The 18,696-nt window shown below is 39.6% G+C and overlaps 1 protein-coding gene across 2 annotated transcripts in view; it reads left to right on the top strand.

The window, feature by feature from the left end:
• Positions 1 to 18,696, top strand: part of LOC126298978 (gamma-tubulin complex component 3-like) — a 218,439-nt gene that overhangs the window by 123,828 nt on the left and 75,915 nt on the right. For both annotated transcript variants that reach the window (XM_049990600.1, XM_049990601.1), the window contains exon 8: positions 3,312 to 3,551. In XM_049990600.1, the coding sequence (XP_049846557.1) occupies positions 3,312 to 3,551 (240 nt within the window). The remainder of the gene's footprint in view (positions 1 to 3,311; positions 3,552 to 18,696) is intronic.

Here is an 18,696-nt window from a genome sequence, read left to right on the forward strand (position 1 = left end):
TCCTTGTCCATAAACTAGTCCTTCCTCTTCCTCATAGAGAGCATTCTGTTTGATCTGGGCCATCCTGCGCTGCTCCAGAGCCACTCGTACGGCCAGTTACAAGTGGTTTTCAGCTGCTTGAATCCAGTGGTTGTCCGAATGCTTGGTGAACTGCGTCGAATAGAGTCCCAGGGTGACGTCCATCATTGTCATGGTCTTCAGAATTGCTGAATACCCTTCGTTGAAGCTGCTCACTGCCAGGCAAGTCGCAATCTTCACAGTTTTCACAACAGAATGCAAAAGCTTGGGGGCTAACTTCCAAACACAAGTGCTCAAACTTTCATTTGAATTTTGTATGTTTCCTCCTAAGCATCAGTACAATAACTCACCCTCTGAAAGAAAAAAAACTGGTGCTTGAAAAAGGCCTATTGCTGGCAGGTGCATTTTTTGTTCAACCGCGAATACCATGCATTTCCATTCCATGTTCAGAAAAACTGTTTCAGGGGTGGATTCTGAACACTTCTATGGATCCAAAAATGCAATTTTAAAAAAAAAATCGATTTTTTGAACCAGAAGATAATAAACCACCCGTTAAGAGAATCATAACTGCCAATGAGACATGGGGGGGGGGGGGGGGGGGGGGGGCGGCATCGTTCTCAAAGACCAAAGCAAGCTTATCAGGTCAGGTAACGTCAGGTCAAATGTCAAAGCCATGCTGATAGCCTTCTTTGACTTTGAAGAATTAGTTCATCATGCATTTGTGCCACAGGAACAGGCTGTTAATTGATGGTACTATTGGGACATGTTGCAATGCCTGTGAGAATAAAATAGGCTTCATGGTTCTTGCATCACAATAACGCATCTCCCCATTCATTCCTGTTGGTGCATGACTATTGCACAAAAAATGAATCACTGTGCTGCCTAATCCTCCATATTCTCCAGACCTGGCCTCTGTGGACATTTTTTATTTCCAAAGTTGAAAATCCCATTGAAAGAATCAAGATTTGTAATGAAAGACAAAATAAAGAAAATTTGCTTATGGCACTTCGGCAACAAAGACTGCTCCTGAATGGAAATGGTATTGGGAGCATTGCATCAATTGTGGAGGAGAGTATGTCAACTGAGACGATACACAGTAAGTAAAAGGTAAGTGTAGAAAAACTTTGTGGGCAAATTTTCAGAATTACAGTTGTATTATTTAAATAATCACCTTTAGTCTGATGACGTGGGCATGGCACTGAGGTTGAAGTTCTGAACACAAATCTAAACCAAACTCACTGAATGACAACTGACTAGTGTAAAGGTCATTCCAACCTGGCTCTACTGTCAGACAGATTTGTCTTACATAACACACACTGTCATGCATTATGTTCTATGCACATTCCCAAATGATGGAAAGACCCCTGCCTTCAATACAGACTGGGAATTCCTTTGTTTTTTTTAAATCACTTGATGGTCATGTAAAGTGTTTATTTTGGCACCATACTATTATCAAGCAGTAAGGAACCTCTCATTAGAAGAACATAAGAATGACAACATGATGCACTTGTCTTTTGATGACAATTTGCCATTCATAGAGATTACAAATGATTATACCTGTTTCCATGGTCCCTAGTGGTTAGGTTTCTTCAGTTTTGTGGTTAACACAAATATCTCAATTCCTTAAATCTCTCAATCAATAGAGAGGTTCATTTGCTCACATATGTGACAAGAAAGACTGTAGGTTTTAAACAAAAATTGAACTAAAGCAAACTTCTTTACCTTCATGTCAACAATTGAAAGAGCTCAAGACAATTGGCTATGTAGGAGACAAAAGTTCATGATGTTTCAGTAATTAAAACATTGCATGAAAAGTTTTTAAAGGGGTCTCAAGTATTCTCATGTCTCACTTTCTGATGCTAATGTATTCCTCTGCCTCTGCCCCTGCCTCACACACACACACACACACACACACACACACACACACACACACACACACACACACACCTGGTTTAGTCTTGTTAAATATTGTGGATGATTGCCATTTTCCTGTATTTTAGATTCTCTAAACTACTACTACTACTACTACTACTACTACTATTTTACATTACAAAGGACGTAGTAGCCTTACTTTGTTTATTCAGGAAGTCAAATTACATAAAGTAAGTTTGTAGTCATTAGCTGATCTGATATCTTGACTGTACACACACCTAAAATGAAATCATCCTCGAACTCTTCCATTGTTGTTGTCTTCTTCTACAGTGATGTACCTTACCTTCTAGGCTTACCTTATTCCTCTTTTTTTTCTTGTTTGATGGTAACCTTTTAAGTTTTGGTAAAAACATCGAAAGAAAGAAATTAGTATTACAAGTTGTTTCATTGATTCTCAAAATATTTGCCATTAAAATTCATTCACATCTTGTATGTGTTAAATTTTGGAAATATTTTTTTCCATTCTGAAGATACTCCTTAAGCATAGTTTAAGGATTATTCATCATCTGGGTGTGATGACAACTGCTGTCTATGTATTTTTTAAATTATTTTTTTTTTACATAAGGGTACGAAAAGAAGTCAGTAGGCATTAACTCAGGTGAATATCAGCAGTGAGACATTAGTCTGGTTTTTTTTCTTCATCAAGAAATTGTTTGATGTGTGATGTGACTGCTGATTCTGTCATGGTGAAGAATGCTGTATCGTTTTCAGTTGTTTCTCCTGATTTTATCAATGGATTGTGGCAAAGAAATTATTTTTTCCCCAACACTATTTCTTTAAATGCTCTTTGTGACCAAACTATTCTGCCAATTAATGAGCTGCCATGTTAACAATAACAACTGACAAATTTAAAGCAATAGAAATGTATCACTTCAATAGTCTCATGTTGTGGTTGGTTGTATTGTCAAAAATAGTTCAACTTTTGTCAGAGAATGGAGTGGTAGTATGGTGTTATGGACAGCCAAACAAACAGTTGTTCCATTTATAACATACTTAGTTTTATCTAGCTTCAACATATGGGACACATTTTGACAATTTTGTGAGCACTTATGCATAATAGGTATTGTATGATGGCTCATTAATAGCAGTGGAGTTTTTAAATGATGCTTCCTTGAGGGTTGGTACTCTTAGTACTGTTGCATTTGAAAAACGTGAGACTGTAAGTCGTGAAGGAGGGTTAACAGCTACATCAGTGTCCTCTATTTTCAAGTCATAACACCAAACATGAGATTTGTGTAAAAGTTTCTATTAACCTTATCTATTAAAAACAGAGTTTTAAAATTCCTGCATTTGTGATAAGTTTCTTATTTATACCATGTGCCCATCAGAGCTTTATTTACAAAGTACTTTTCACCTCAAAGTTACAGAAGCACTTGGATGCTGCTGTTGATTCATCACCAACAGAACAGCAGCTGCAACCATTTACGCTGAATCAGATGGCAATATGCATGCGGAGTGTGATGTGGAGACTGCAGCTGTTGCTGTCACTTACAGAAGCATGTCGTGGTCGTTTTGGTGGTGCTCTTGCATCTTCTGTTCACAGCTTTCTACAGCATGGTGATCCAAATATCCGTCATTGTGTTCGCATGCTGCTAGCATCAGTAAGTTATTTATTTTTGTATTGAGCATGTTTGCCTATAATTTTGTGATAATGAGGTCTTTAAGGAAAATTGACTTGGTACTTTCAATTTCAAAGTGTATATTGTGCTTTATCTGATTTAATTTGCAGTTTACCTGGTACAATGTTCAGACTACACTTGGACTTCACATAAATCACTTAGATACAGATACTGTTAGTACGCACTAAGACACAAACGCTACAGGAGAATAGTGTTCAGACTTCAGAACTTTTATAACACTCAGCCAAAAAACTTACCTAATTCTATCCCTTTGTGTTGTTTTCCAAAGTCTGTTACCTGTTAAAATGGTTGAATATCCTATCAACAGATCATCTGCCAGGCATAAACGTTACTCATAATGACAAATATTTGTTTAAATTGTAATTAACTAAATTATTTAATTATTTCCACTACATGTGTTCAGAAATAGTCACTTACATATATAGTGAGAAATGTGACAATGTTATATGCCACTGCAGGTTACTCCCTGATGATACAATTTTCATGTCTTTAGCATGACTACCAGTGGGCATACACACAACAATTTAATAAATTTATTTGCTCAACTACTTGTCCATGGACTGGTTGTACACTTTTGCAGGGTGCCCTATAAAAATTTAGTAATAATAATAAAACCTAAAGATCAAGCAGACACAGGAAACCCAGCTAAATATCGCCCCATAACATGCCTACCAACAATATACAAAATATTAACTTCAGTCATTACACACAAATTAATGACACATGCAACACAGAACAAAATTATAAATGAAGAACAAAAAGGCTGTTGCAAAGGAGCACGAGGATGCAAAGAGTAACTGATAATAGATTCAGCGGTTACATACCAAGCTAAAACTAAACAAAGGTCACTACACTACGCATACATTCATTACTGAAAAGCTTTTGATTGTGTATCCCACTCATGGTTACTACAAATATTGGAAATATACAAAGTAGATTCTAAATTGGTACAGTTCTTAAACATTATAATGAAAAATTGGAAAACCACACTTAATATCCAAACAAATTCAAATACTATCACATCACAGCCAATACAGATTAAGCGTGGAATATACCAAGGAGACTCATTAAGCCCTTTCTGGTTCTGCCTTGCTCTGAACCCACTATCCAACATGCTAAATAATACAAATTATGGATATAATATTACTGGAACATACCAACACAAAATCACACATTTGCTATACATGGATGATCTAAAATTACTGGCAGCAGCTAATCAACACCTCAACCAATTACTAAAGATGATAAGAATTCAGCAATGACATAAATATGGCTTTTGGAACAGAAAAATGTAAGAAAAATAGCATAGTCAAGGGAAAACATACTAAACAAGATGATTACATATTGGATAACCACAGCGACTGCATAGAAGCAATGGAAAAAAACAGATGCCTATAAATATCTAGGATACAGACAAAAGATAGGAATAGATAATACAAATATTAAAGAAGAACTAACAGAAAAATATAGACAAAGACTAACAAAAATACTGAAAACAGAATTGACAGCAAGAAACAAGACAAAAGCTATAAATACTTATGCTATACCAATATTGACCTACTCATTTGGAGTAGTGAAATGGAATAACAGAGACCTAGAAGCACTCAATACACTTACATGATCACAATACCACAAATATAGAACACATCACATACATTCAGCAACAGAGAGATTCACATTAAGCAGAAAGGATGGAGGAAGGGGATTTATCAACATAAAAAACCTACATTATGGACAGGTAGACAATTTAAGAAAACTCTTCATAGAACGAGCAGAAACTAGCAAAATACACAAAGCAATCACTCATATAAATACATCGGCTACACCACTACAATTTCATAACCACCTCTACAACCCTTTAGATCACATAACATCAACAGATATGAAGAAAATAAATTGGAAAAAGCAAACACAACATGGCAAGCATCCGTATCATCTAACACAGCCACACACAGATAAAGACGCATCCAACACATGGCTAAGAAAAGGGAATATATACAGTGAGATGGAAGGATTCTTGATTGCAATACAGGATCAAACAATAAACACCAGATATTATAGCAAGCATATTATTAAAGATCCTAATACCACAACAGATAAATGCAGACTTTGCAAACAACAAGTAGAAACAGTAGATCACATCACAAGTGAATGTACAATACTAGCAAATACAGAATACACCAGAAGACATGACAATGTAGCAAAAATAATACATCAGCAGCTTGCCTCACAACATAAAATTATAAAACAACACGTTCCCACATACAAGTATGCACCATAAAATGTACTAGAGAATGATGAATACAAATTATACTGGAACAGAACCATTATAGCATATAAAACAACAACACATAACAAATCTGACATCATACTCACCAATAAAAAGAAGAAATTAACACAACTAATAGAAATATCCATACCCAATACAACAAATATACAGGAGAAAAAATTGAAAAATACATCCAACTGGCTGAGGAAGACAAAGAAATGTGGCATCAGGATAAAGTTGACATTATACCAATTATACTATCAACTACAGGAGTCATACCACACAATATCCACCAGTACATCAACGCAATACAGCTACATCCAAACATATATATGCAACTACAGAAATCTGTAATTATTGATACATGTTCAGTTACCTGAAAGTTCCTAAATGCAATGCAATGTAACATATACCGCACAGTTAAGAGGAAGTCACGCTTGATCAAGGTCCACATCACTTTCCATTTTTAACCAGACATAACGTCTGAGAAAGGAAAGAAATAATAATAATAATAATAATAAACAATTCATATCACACTTAAATTTGAAACATCAGATACGAAACTCAGAATGGTCAATTTGGAAAATTATGTAGCTGACACAGGATTAGAGTCAACTTCAGTTTTATCACAGTCAACAATTGGTAGTCTTACAGAAGCTAGTACTCCCAATAATTAAACATTATTTTAGTATAGCAGTGCAGGCACACAATTAGTCCCTACATGGGTAGTGTTTTACTTGAGTAACAGCACATTGCAGTACTCTAACTCAATTCTCCGCCTTTTTCTAATTCACACAGTCTGTTGAATAACACTATCTCATACAAAAATCAATACAGTTTTTCATATTAACTTCCAATGAATAAAATGAATTTTTACAATTGCAAACAGTTTTACCAGAGGATGCAGAAAATGGTACAGTAGTTGTCATAATGCAGAAACAGAGTGATGTTTCTGATGTTCAAAAACGCATGGTCATTGGATTTTGGACCAAGCCTGGAAGAATTTCTGAAATGACTAAGTCTGCAAAATGCCACTGTGTTTAAAGTGTAATGTGCATGGCAAAATGACATTATCCAAAACTGACATTGAGGCAACTGTGAGCTGGACAACTGACCAGCCCCATGTACCAAGGGATTGCCATAAATGTCTCCTTAATAACTGTCCAGCGAATGTTACTGCATATTGGCCTCCATGGCAGGTGCCTGATTTTTGCACCTATTCTGACTGCTGTTGATAGACGATGAAGGCTGAAATTTGCATGCCAGTACCACAACTAGACATCCACTGAATGGCAACAGATTGCCATTTCAGACGAAGCACATTTTATGCTCCATTGGATGGATGGTTGTTGGTGTGTATGGTGTGAGGCATCTGATAAAAAACCTTGCATACATCTACATCTACATTTATACTCTGCAAGCCACCCAACGGTGTGTGGCGGAGGGCACTTCATGTGCCACTGTCATTACCTCCCTATCCTGTTCCATTCACATATGGTTCGCGGGAAGAACGACTGCCAGAAAGCCTCTGTACGCACTCGAATCTCTTTAATTTCACATTCGTGATCTCCTCAGGAGGTATAAGTAGGATGAAGCAATATATTCGACACCTCATCCAGAAACGCACCCTCTCGAAACCTGAACAGCAAGCTACACCACGATGCAGAGCGCCTCTCTTGCAGAGTCTGCCACTTGAGTTTTCTAAACACCTCCATAACGCTATCACGCTTACCAAGTAACCCTGTGACGAAACGCACTGCTCTTCTTTGGATCATCTCTATCTCCTCTGTCAACCCAACTCCGTACGGATCCCACACTGATGAGCAATACTCAAGTATAGGCCGAACGAGTGTTTGGTAAGCCACCTCCTTTGTTGGTGGACTGCATTTTCTAAGGACTCTCCCAATGAACCTCAACCTGGCACCTGCCTTACCACCAGTTAATTTTATATGATCATTCCACTTCAAATCGTTCTGTACGCATACCCCCAGATATTTTACAGAAGTAACTGCTACCAGTGTTTGTCCTGCTATCATATAATCATACAATAAAGGATACTTCTTTCTATGTATTCACAATACATTACATTTGTCTATGTTAAGGGTCAATTGCCACTCCCTGCACCAAGTACCTATCCGCTGCAGATCTTCCTGCACTTCACTGCAATTTTCTAATGCTGCAACTTCTCTGTATACTGTAGCATCATCCGCAAAAAGCCGCATGGAACTTTCAACACTATCTACTAGGTCATTTATATATATTGTGAAAAGCAATGGTCCCGTAACACTCCCATGTGGTACTACAGAGGTTACTTTAACTTCTGTAGACATCGCTCCATTGAGAAATACATGCTGTGTTCTGTTTGCCAAAAACTCTTAAATCCAACCACACAGCTGATCTGATATTCCGGAGGCTCTTACTTTATCAGGTGACAGTGTCGTCCTAACCGCTGTCTGCATCATGTCTGCTGTGCAGAGAGCTACGTTAATTTAAGTATTAACTATATTTTTCTTACTTGGCACTTCTTCTTCCGTGTGTTTTTGCTTTTAGGAAGCTTTAATTGTCGAGTGCTATTAATAGTGTTCCATAGATTTCACGTTTTTTTAATACAGTCAGAGAGAGTCCATTTAGTTAGCCATAGTGCCAGTAGTGCTAGTGTTTGAAAATAGCACTACCCGTCTCTGACCTGTACTGAAAACATTGTTTTCTACAAGAAGTGGCTAGCAATCACAGTTTAGTCAATAATCAGCCGCCTTTAGTGAATTCGCAGTCTAGTTAAAAGTTGATTAAGTCTCTTCAGTAAATTGATTCCTTAGGATGGATAGGATGTGTGACGGCTGTGTATGGATGCAGGAGGAGCTGGCCACTCTTCACGAACAGCTGAGCATGTTGATGGCCGCTGTCAGCTGTCTTCAGGCTGCTGCCTCGGAGTGTAGCGGCAGTGGGGAGTCTGGTGCGTCGCAAGGTACACCCCAGGTGTTACATGCTTCACCTACTGTCCCTGCTGTTGAGACGTCTTCGCAGGTACCGTGCGCGGTTGGGCCACCCTCTCCCCAAGGAGAGTGGTGGGTTTAGCGGCATTTGCGGCGTACAAGGCGGAGGGTAAATGTGGAGGCTGGCCGTGTGGCATCGCTCGCTCTGCCTGTGAGTGGACATGGTGCTGCTCCTTCAGCAAGGTCCGAGCAGGCACCCAGGGGGAGGGGTTTATTAGTTATTGGGAGCTCCAACATTAGGCGGGTGATGGAGCCCCTTAGGGAAATAGCGGAAAGGTCGGGGAAGAAGGCCAGTGTTCACTCTGTCTGCTTGCCGGGGGGTCTCATCCGAGATGCGGAGGCGGCCCTACCAGTGACGATAGAGGGCACTGGATGCACCTGACTGGAAATTGTTGCTCATGTCGGCACCAATGACTCCTGCTGTCTGGGTTCAGAGGTCATCCTCAGTTCGTACAGGCGGTTGGCAGAATTGCTGAAGGCGGAAAGCCACGCTCGTGGGGTGGAATGAGTGCTAACTATTTGTAGTATCGTTCTCAGAACCGATCACAATCCTCTGGTTTGGAACCAAGTGGAAGGCTTAAACCAGAGGCTCAGTCGATTCTGCGGAGATCTGGGGTGCAAATTTCTCGACCTCCACTATCAGGTGGAGAAATGTAGGGTCCCCCTGAATAGGTCAGGCGTGCACTACACGCCGGAAGCGGCTACAAGGGTAGCGGAGTACGTGTGGAGTGCACATGGGGTTTTTTAGGTTAGTGAATTCCCTCCCTATGCCCGACAAGACGCCTCCTGAGACGCGGCAAGGTAGGAGTAGGCAAAATGCAACAGGGAATAACAATATTAATGTGCTAATAGTAAACTGCAGGAGTGTCTATAGGAAGGTCTCAGAACTACTCTCATTAATAAACGGTCACAACGCCCATATAGTACTAGTGACAGGAAGATGGCTAAAACCAGACGTAAACAGTAGTGGCATCCTAAACTCTGATTGGAATGTATACCGCAGAGACAGGCTGGACAGTGAATGGGGAGGCGTGTTTATAGTGATAAGAAGTGCAATAGTATCGAAGGAAATTGACGGAGATCCAAATTGTGAAATGATTTGGGTGAAGGTCACGGTTAAAGCAGGCTCAGACATGGTAATTGGATGTCTCTATAGGCCCCGGGCTCAGCAGCTGTTGTGGCTCAGCACCTGAATAATAATTTGGAAAATATTTCGAGTAGATTTACCCACCATGTTATAGTTCTGGGTGGAGATTTAAATTTTCCGAATATAGACTGGGAGACTCAAACGTTCATAACGGGCAGCAGGGAAAAAAGACACCAGTGAAATTTTTTTAAGTGCTTTATCTGAAAACTACCTTGAGCAGTTAAACAGAGAACTGACTCGTGGCGATAACATATTAGACCTTCTGGTGACAAACAGACCCGAACTATTTGAATCAGTTAATGCAGAACAGGGAATCAGCTATCATAAAGCGGTTACTGCATCGATGATTTCAGCCGTAAATAAAAATATTAAAAAAGGTAGGAAGATTTTTCTGTTTAGCAAAAGTGAGAAAAAGCAGATTACACAGTACCTGACGGCTCAACACAAAAGTTTTGTCTCAAGTACAGATAGTGTTGAATATCAGTGGACGAATTTCAAAACCATCGTACAATATGCATTAGATGAGTATGTGCCAAGCAAGATCATAAGAGATGGAAAAGAGCCACCGTGGTACAACAACCAACTTAGAAAACTGCTGCAGAAGCAAAGGGAACTTCACAGCAAACCTAAACATAGCCAAAGCTTTGTAGACAAACAAAAATTACGTGAAGCGAAATGTAGAGTGAGGAGGGCTATGCGAGAGGCGTTCAATGAATTCGAAAGTAAAGATCTATGTTCTGACTTGGCAGAAAATCCTAAGAAATTTTGGTCCTATGTCAAAGCAGTAGGTGGATCAAAACAAAATGTCCAGACACTCTGTGACCAAAATGGTACTGAAACAGAGGATGACAGACTAAAGGCCGAAATACGAAATGTCTTTTTCCAAAGCTGTTTCACAGAGGATGACTGCACTGTAGTTCCTTCTCTAGATTGTCGCACAGATGACAAAATGGTAGATACGGAAATAGATGACAGAGAGATAGAGAAACAATTAAAATCAGTTAAGTGAGGAAAGGTCGCTGGACCTGATTGGATACCAATTCGATTTTACACAGAGTACACAAAGGAACTTGCCCCCCTTCTTGCAACGGTGTACCGTAGGTCTCTAGAAGAGCGAAGCGTTCCAAAGGATTGGAAAAGGGCACAGGTCATCCCTGTTTTCAAGAAGGGACGTCTAACAGATGTGCAGAACTATAGACCTACATCTATAACGTCGATCAGTTGTAGAATTTTGGAACACGTATTATGTTCGAGTATAATGTCTTTTCTGGAGGCTAGAAATCTGCTCTGTAGGAATCAGCATGGGTTTCGAAAAAGACAGTCGTGTGAAACCCATCTCGCGCTGTTTGTCCACGAGACTCAGAGGACCATAGACACGGGTTCACAGGTAGATGCCGTGTTTCTTGACTTCCGCAAGGCGTTCGATACAGTTCCCCACAGTCGTTTAATGAACAAAGTAAGAGCATACGGACTATCAGACCAATTGTGTGATTGGATTGAGGAGTTCCTAGATAACAGAACGCAGCATGTCATTCTCAATGGAGAGAAGTCTTCCGAAGTAAGAGTGATTTCAGGTGTGGCGCAGGGGAGTGTCGTAGGACAGTTGCTATTCACAATATACATAAATGACCTGGTGGATGACATCGGAAGGCTTTTTGCAGATGATGCTGTGGTGTATCGAGAGGTTGCAACAATGGAAAATTGTACTGAAATGCAGGAGGATCTGCAGTGAATTGACGCATGGTGAAGGAAATGGCAATTGAATCTGAATGTAGACAAGTGTAATGTGCTGCGAATACATAGAAAGATAGATCCCTTATGATTTAGCTACAAAATAGCATGTCAGCAACTGGAAGCACTTAAATCCATAAATTATCTGGGACTATGCATTAGGAGTGATTTAAAATGAAATGATCATATAAAGTTGATCGTCAGTAAAGCAAATGCCAGAGTGAGATTCATTGGAAGAATCCTAAGGAAATGCAATCCGATAACAAAGCAAGTAGGTTACAGTGCGCTTGTTCGCCCACTGCTTGAATACTGCTCAGCAGAGTGGGATCCTTACCAGATAGGGTTGATAGAAGAGATAGAGAAGATCCAACAGAGAGCAACGCGCTTTGTTACAGGATCATTTAGTAATCGCAAAAGCATTACGGAGATGATAGATAAACTCCAGTGGAAGACTCTGCAGGAGAGACGCTCAGTAGCTCGGTACAGGTTTTTGTTGAAGTTTCCGGAACATACCTTCACCAAAGAGTCAAGCAGTATATTGCTCCCTCCTACGTATATCTCGCAAAGAGACCATGAGGATAAAATCAGAGAGATTAGAGCCCACACAGAAGCATACCGACAATCCTTCTTTCCACGAACAATATGAGACTGGAATAGAAGGGAGAACCGATAGAGGTACTCAACACCGTCAGGTGGCTTGCGGAGTATGGATGTAGATGTAGAACTGTATCAAATGCCTTTCGGAAGTCAAAATTGCATCTACCTGGGAGCCTGTATTTAATATTGTCTGGGTGTTATGAACAAATAAAGTGAGTTGGGTCTCACATGATCGCTGTTTCCAGAATCCATGTTGATTCCTACAGAGTAGATTCGGGGTTTCCAGAAGTGACATGACATGCGAGCAAAAATCATGTTCTAAAATTCTACAACAGATCGATGTCAGAGATATAGACCTTCAGTTTTGCGCATCTGCATGACAACCCTTCTTGAAAACTGGGACTACCTGTGCTCATTTCCAATCATTTGGAACCTTCTGTGCCTCTAGAGACTTGCCGTACACGGCTGTTAGATGGGGGGCCGGTTCTTTCGCGTACTCTGTGTAGAAACGAATTGGTATCCCATCAGGTCCAGTGGACTTTCCTCTGTTGAGTGATTTCAGTTGCTATTCTATTCCTTGGACACTTATTTCGATGTCAGCCATTTTTTCATTCATGTGAGGATTTAGAGAAGGAACTGCAGTGCAGTATTCCTTTGTGAAACAGCTTTGGAAAAAGGTGTTTAGTATTTCAGCTTTACGTGTGTCATCCTCTGTTTCAATGCCATCATCATCCCAGAGTGTCTGGATATGCTGTTTTGATCCACTTACTGATTTAACATAAGACCAGAACTTCCTAAGATTTTCTTTCAAGTTGGTACATAGAATTTTATTTTCAAATTCACTGAACGCTTCACGCATAGCCCTCCTTACGCTGACTTTGACATAATTTAGCTGCTGTTTGTCTGAGAAGTTTTGGCTGCATTTAAACTTGCAGTGAATCTCTCTTTGCTTTCGCAGTAGTTTCCTAACTTTGTTGTTGAGCCCTGGTGGGTTTTTCCCGTCCCCCACAGTTTTACTCAGCACATACCTTTCTAAAACGCATTTTACGATTGCCTTGAACTTTTTCCATCAACACTCAATGTTGTCAGTGTCAGAACAGAAATTTCATTTGATCTGTTAGGTAGTCTGAAATCTGCCTTCTATTACTCTAGCTAAACAGATAAACCTTCCTCGCTTTTTTGTATTCCTATTCACTTCGATATTCATGGATGCTGAAACAGCCATACGATCACTGATTCCCTGGTCTGCCCTTAGAGTCAAATAGTTTGGGTCTGTTTGTTATCAGTAGGCCCAAGATGTTATCTCCACAAGTCGGTTCTCTGTTTAATTGCTCGAGGTAATTTTCGGATAGTGCACTCAGTATGTCACTCGATGCTCTGTCCCTACCACTCGTCCTAAACATCTGAGTGTTCCAGTCTATATCTGGTAAATTGAAATCTCCACCTAAGACTATAACATGCTGAGGAAATTTATGTGAAATGTATTCCAGATTTTCTCTCAGTTGTTCTGCCATTAATGTCACTGAGTCAGGAGGTCGGTAAAAGGGGCCAATTATTAACCTAGCTCAGTTGTTGAGTATAACCTCCAGCCATAATAATTCGCAGGAAGTATCCACTTCTATTTCACTACAGGATAAACTACTACTAACAGTGATAAACATGCCACCACCGGTTGTATGCAATCTATCCTTTCTAAACAAAGTCTGTGCTTCTATAAAAATTTCCACAGAATTTATCTCTGGCTTCAGCCAGCTTTCCATACATATAACAATTTCAGCTTCACTGCTTTCTATCAGCGCTTGAAGTTCTGGTTCTTTACCAATGCAGCTTCAACAGTTTACAATTACAATTACGATACTGACTGCTGCTTGGTCCCCACATGTCGTGACTTTGCCCTGCACCCTTTGAGGCTGTTGCCCTTTCTGTACCTGTCCGAGGTCATATAACCTAAAAAACAATCGTCAGGAGGTTCCAGGCCAGAGGATGGAGTATTATGGTCTGATGAATGGTTCTGTGGCATTTCCAGGGTGAAATTGTTATCCCAGAAGGCACAGTGGATTGACCCAAGTAACCATATATCCTTTGGGACCATGTCAATCCCTACGTCAGTTTGTTTTTCGTCAGTGTGATGGCATCTGCCAGCAGGACAATGCAACACAGCTCGCAGTGTACATGCATGGCTCAAAAAGCGACATGATGAATTTACGATACTTGCCTGGCTGCTAAATTCCCCTGGGTATAAACGCAAATGAAAATCTGTGGTATCACCTCAGTCGGGTTGTATGCACTATGGAGCCTCAATGAAGAAACTTGGCACAGCTAGCCATGGGACTAGAGTCAGCATGGCTCCACATCCCTGTCACTACATTAAAGAAGCTCATACACTCATTCTGCACATCTTCCAGCAGTCTGCACACTGTGTGTGGACAGTGTATAAAAAAAAATTATGTGGATCAGTAAAGCTTTGACAGTTTATCTACTTTAACACGTTTATATACTTAGACATACAAAAACCACAACATAACAAAGGTGAACACAAAATCTTTTGCTTCATATTCTTCTAAACAGTTTGTTCACTGATTGCAGTGCATCAAATATGCCCAGCTTATGATTTGTATCTTAAATGAGTAAAAATGTTGTTAGGACAAATTTACTGATTTTGCAGTCTTTCCCTTTTAAGTTATTTTTAGGCATGTTAAGATGCTTCTTAGTTAATTTTTTTTGCCGCTACAGGACCACATTAGATATGTTTGTATATGTGTCAAGTGTCATTATACAGAGACAGCATATCATACAATTTCATTGGTAAAAAGATGCTATATAATAACATAGTTTGGCAAACACAGAACCCTTGTGATGAGCCTAGAACCCTTTCCACGTGTTCACTATTCCAGTGAAAACTACATTTATGTCTCACACTTGATATTACTTACATAATTATAGTAACTCTGAACCTCTGAATCTTGGCTACAGATGACAATATAAAAAAGTTTAAAGGTTTCCCAAGAACTTTGTCTTCAGTACATATAGTAAACTTATTGAAGATTTACCATGAATAAAAATAATAAAAGTGGTCATCCCCACCCCTGGTAGTTTACATACCCAACAATTTTTATAATACTTTCATAAGCCACCTAATGTCCACCATAGACCACACCTAATGCTAAAGAACTAACCAATTTGTTCAATTTGCCTGGGATGGAGGAAGTATGTAATGTTTAAATTTTGACCTAAAAATTGTCACTAGGCAAAGGGCTATCCTAAACACTTAACACATTATCTCTGTGTAGCGGGATATAGCTCACGTTCTATTGATGACAATCTCGTGTGAGGCCTTTTGGAATATACTTGTACAGTATGCTGCATGCATTGACCAATTGTAAGAGCATAAATAGATTTTCAGTGAAAAGGGGCGAGTGGAGTGGAATACAATTTTCAGTCAACTTGGATGAATTCAAGCAGCCTGCTGAAAAAAATTTTAGAAACAAAAGCATGTGCTGTCATCACATACCCCTTTCGCTCTACACAAACTCATTCCCATAGTACCATATCAGAAATGGTTTTTATAATTGAGGACTACCCAGGTGGCCACATTGGGCAGTATTTTGCTATCTGGGATTCTAATGACAGAATTTTGAGCAAATGTTGTAAACAAAGGTACCCATCACCATATAGATGATATTTTTGTTGATAAATGCGATTTTGCATGAAACGGGCAAATTCAAGTGCGTTTTCATGTACGTACAAATTTTTTTAATGTCATTTGTAATAACGTTCATCACACCACTACCTTGTGAAATAATTAAGTATTGCAACCCTGAAGTTCCACCAGTCTCCAAATAATTACTACAGTATTAACATTAAAGTGTTGTAGTTAGGTAATTGAGCCACTACAGCAGTGCGCATACATATTTTTAATCTACTGTAACACTTGCAGATGAATCGGAATTGGTTTTCCTCCTCTTTCTTATTACAAACCTATGCATAATTAGAAACTATAACACCACCACAAACCACAGAAACAGTAAATGCCAACTCTTACATTACATTCAACTGTAACTGAGAGCTGTGCTGATTAACAAAACAACAACCGGATTCAAGTAAGGCCAACAGAGTGAGGTGCCACAGTGGTTAGCACACTGAACTCACATTTGGGAGGATGATGCTTCAAACCCATGTCGAGCCATTCTGATTTGGGTTTTCTGTGATTTCACTGAATCACTTTAGACAAGTGCCGAGACGGTTACTATAAAAGAGCATGGCTGGCTTCATGCCCCATCCTTTCCTAATTCGATTGGACTGATGACCTCACTGTTTGGTCCCCCCCTCCCCTCAAATCACCCTCCCATCCTAAGGCCAACAGTGTACAGTAGTTGTTCTTGGCTAAAGAAGGGATGGACGATAGTCAATAGTGATATCTATATATTAATAGTTTAAATTTATTGATGGTCTTGTTCACTATCGATAGTGAGTCCTTTTGCATTCCCTTATTGAAAATCGTAATATTTTTCAATTTAACTACACAGCAAGTATTTCATGTGCAATTTCTCAATGTCCTTACTCCCTTCAAAATTATTTGCAATGGTTGCACTTACTAAACAAATAACTTATATCTTTACACTGCCTTTGCATTCTATATTACACAAATTAATTTCATGTATGTTGCTTAAATTACACCTATTAAATAAGTATTTTGCACAGTGACTCGAGACTGCATGAATATAGTCAAGTTCACAACTCAATTCTTTGTGCCCTGCATTACTATCTAGTCAGATGACACTCTTACAACATTATATCACAATAATTTTGTAGTAATATATAAAAACAAAATACATTAATATGAACTATTTATGCAGAAGCTAATATTCATGTGTAATTGTGGCAAAATTTCTGTATTGGCACATAAGCATTGTAGCACAATGTAACTGGATACATAAAAAAATTTACTCACCAAGTGGTGACAGAACACATGTGTAAAAGAAATTGTACTTATGAAAGTTATTGGAGCCAGTGGTTCCTTCTTCTGGCAGAAGGCTTGAATGGAAAGGAAGGGGTGTGCAGGAAAAGGGGTAGATTTCAGAAGTCACCCAGAACCATGGGTCAGGGGAGACTCCTTGATGGGATGAGAAGGAAAGACTGATTGTTGGGGACTGCATCAGATGAGATTTGAAAACCTGAGAGCTTAACAGTGGAAGACAGGGTAAAATGCAATACAGAGATTATAGCAAAAACATGATGCACCCCTTAATAAGAGTGAAAAGCTAAGTGCATTGTATGTAACAGAGTTGGAAGGGGGCAGTGAAAAATAGACAGGTCAGGAAATAAAGGCGTATAAAACTGAAAGCAAGTGAATAAAGGAATAGTTACTGTGAAGAAATGATGAGACAGAAGAAATTAACATAAATTAAGGACAGGCGGGTGGTGAGAACCAAGGACATGTTGGAGAGCTAATTCCCATCTGTGGAGTTCTGAGAAACTGGTGTCTAAGGGTAGAATCCAAATGATGTATGTGGTGAAACAGGCACTGAGGTCATGACTGTCATGTTGTAGACTATGCTCTCCAGCAGGATTCATGTGTTTCTGGTATACACTCTCTGTCTATGCCTATTCATCCTAACTATAACTTGGTGGTAGTCATGCCATTGTAATAGGCCAAACAGTGTTTACATGAGAGCTAGTATATGATGTGTTATTTCACAGGTGGCTATCCATTTGATAGTAAGCATTTTGTCAGTTACAGGGCCAATATAGGTGGTCATAGGAGGGTGCATAGGGCAAATCTTGCTGTGGGACAGTCGCAGGGGTAGGAGCCAAAGGGTAGGAGATGGGTGGGTGCAGGAGGATCATAGGGTCTGACAAGGATATTACAGAGACTGGAAGGGTGACTGAAAGCTTTTGTAGACATGGTGGACAAAATCTCGGACTGATTTCGGTGACTGTTCCACCACATATGCCATTTGGATTTTTCCTCCAAACACCAGTTTCTGAGATCTCTGCACGTTGGAACTAGTGGTACAACATGTCCTCAGTTCTTGCCACACATCTGGTCTTAATTTACTTTAATTTATTCCATCTCCACATATCTTCACAGTAACTCCCCTCTCCACTTTGTTTTAGTTTTCTGCATCTTTCATTTTCTGACCTGTCTATTTTTTGCTGATTCTCTCCCACTTTTGTATCCCGCCTGGGAGACGGAGCAGGGTAGGGACAGGAAAAAGGTAATACAAGTCAGTACTGCAAGAAAATGGTTTACTGGTACAAAAACAAGGTGATAACTGATTACATAACTTTGTACGTAGGTGTGATGCTGAAGTGAAATGTCCTGGTCGGCTGCATCTGATGAAATGGGCTGAAACAGTCACGGAGCTC

This window comes from Schistocerca gregaria, chromosome X (assembly GCF_023897955.1).
Source record: "Schistocerca gregaria isolate iqSchGreg1 chromosome X, iqSchGreg1.2, whole genome shotgun sequence".
NCBI lineage: Eukaryota > Metazoa > Arthropoda > Insecta > Orthoptera > Acrididae > Schistocerca > Schistocerca gregaria.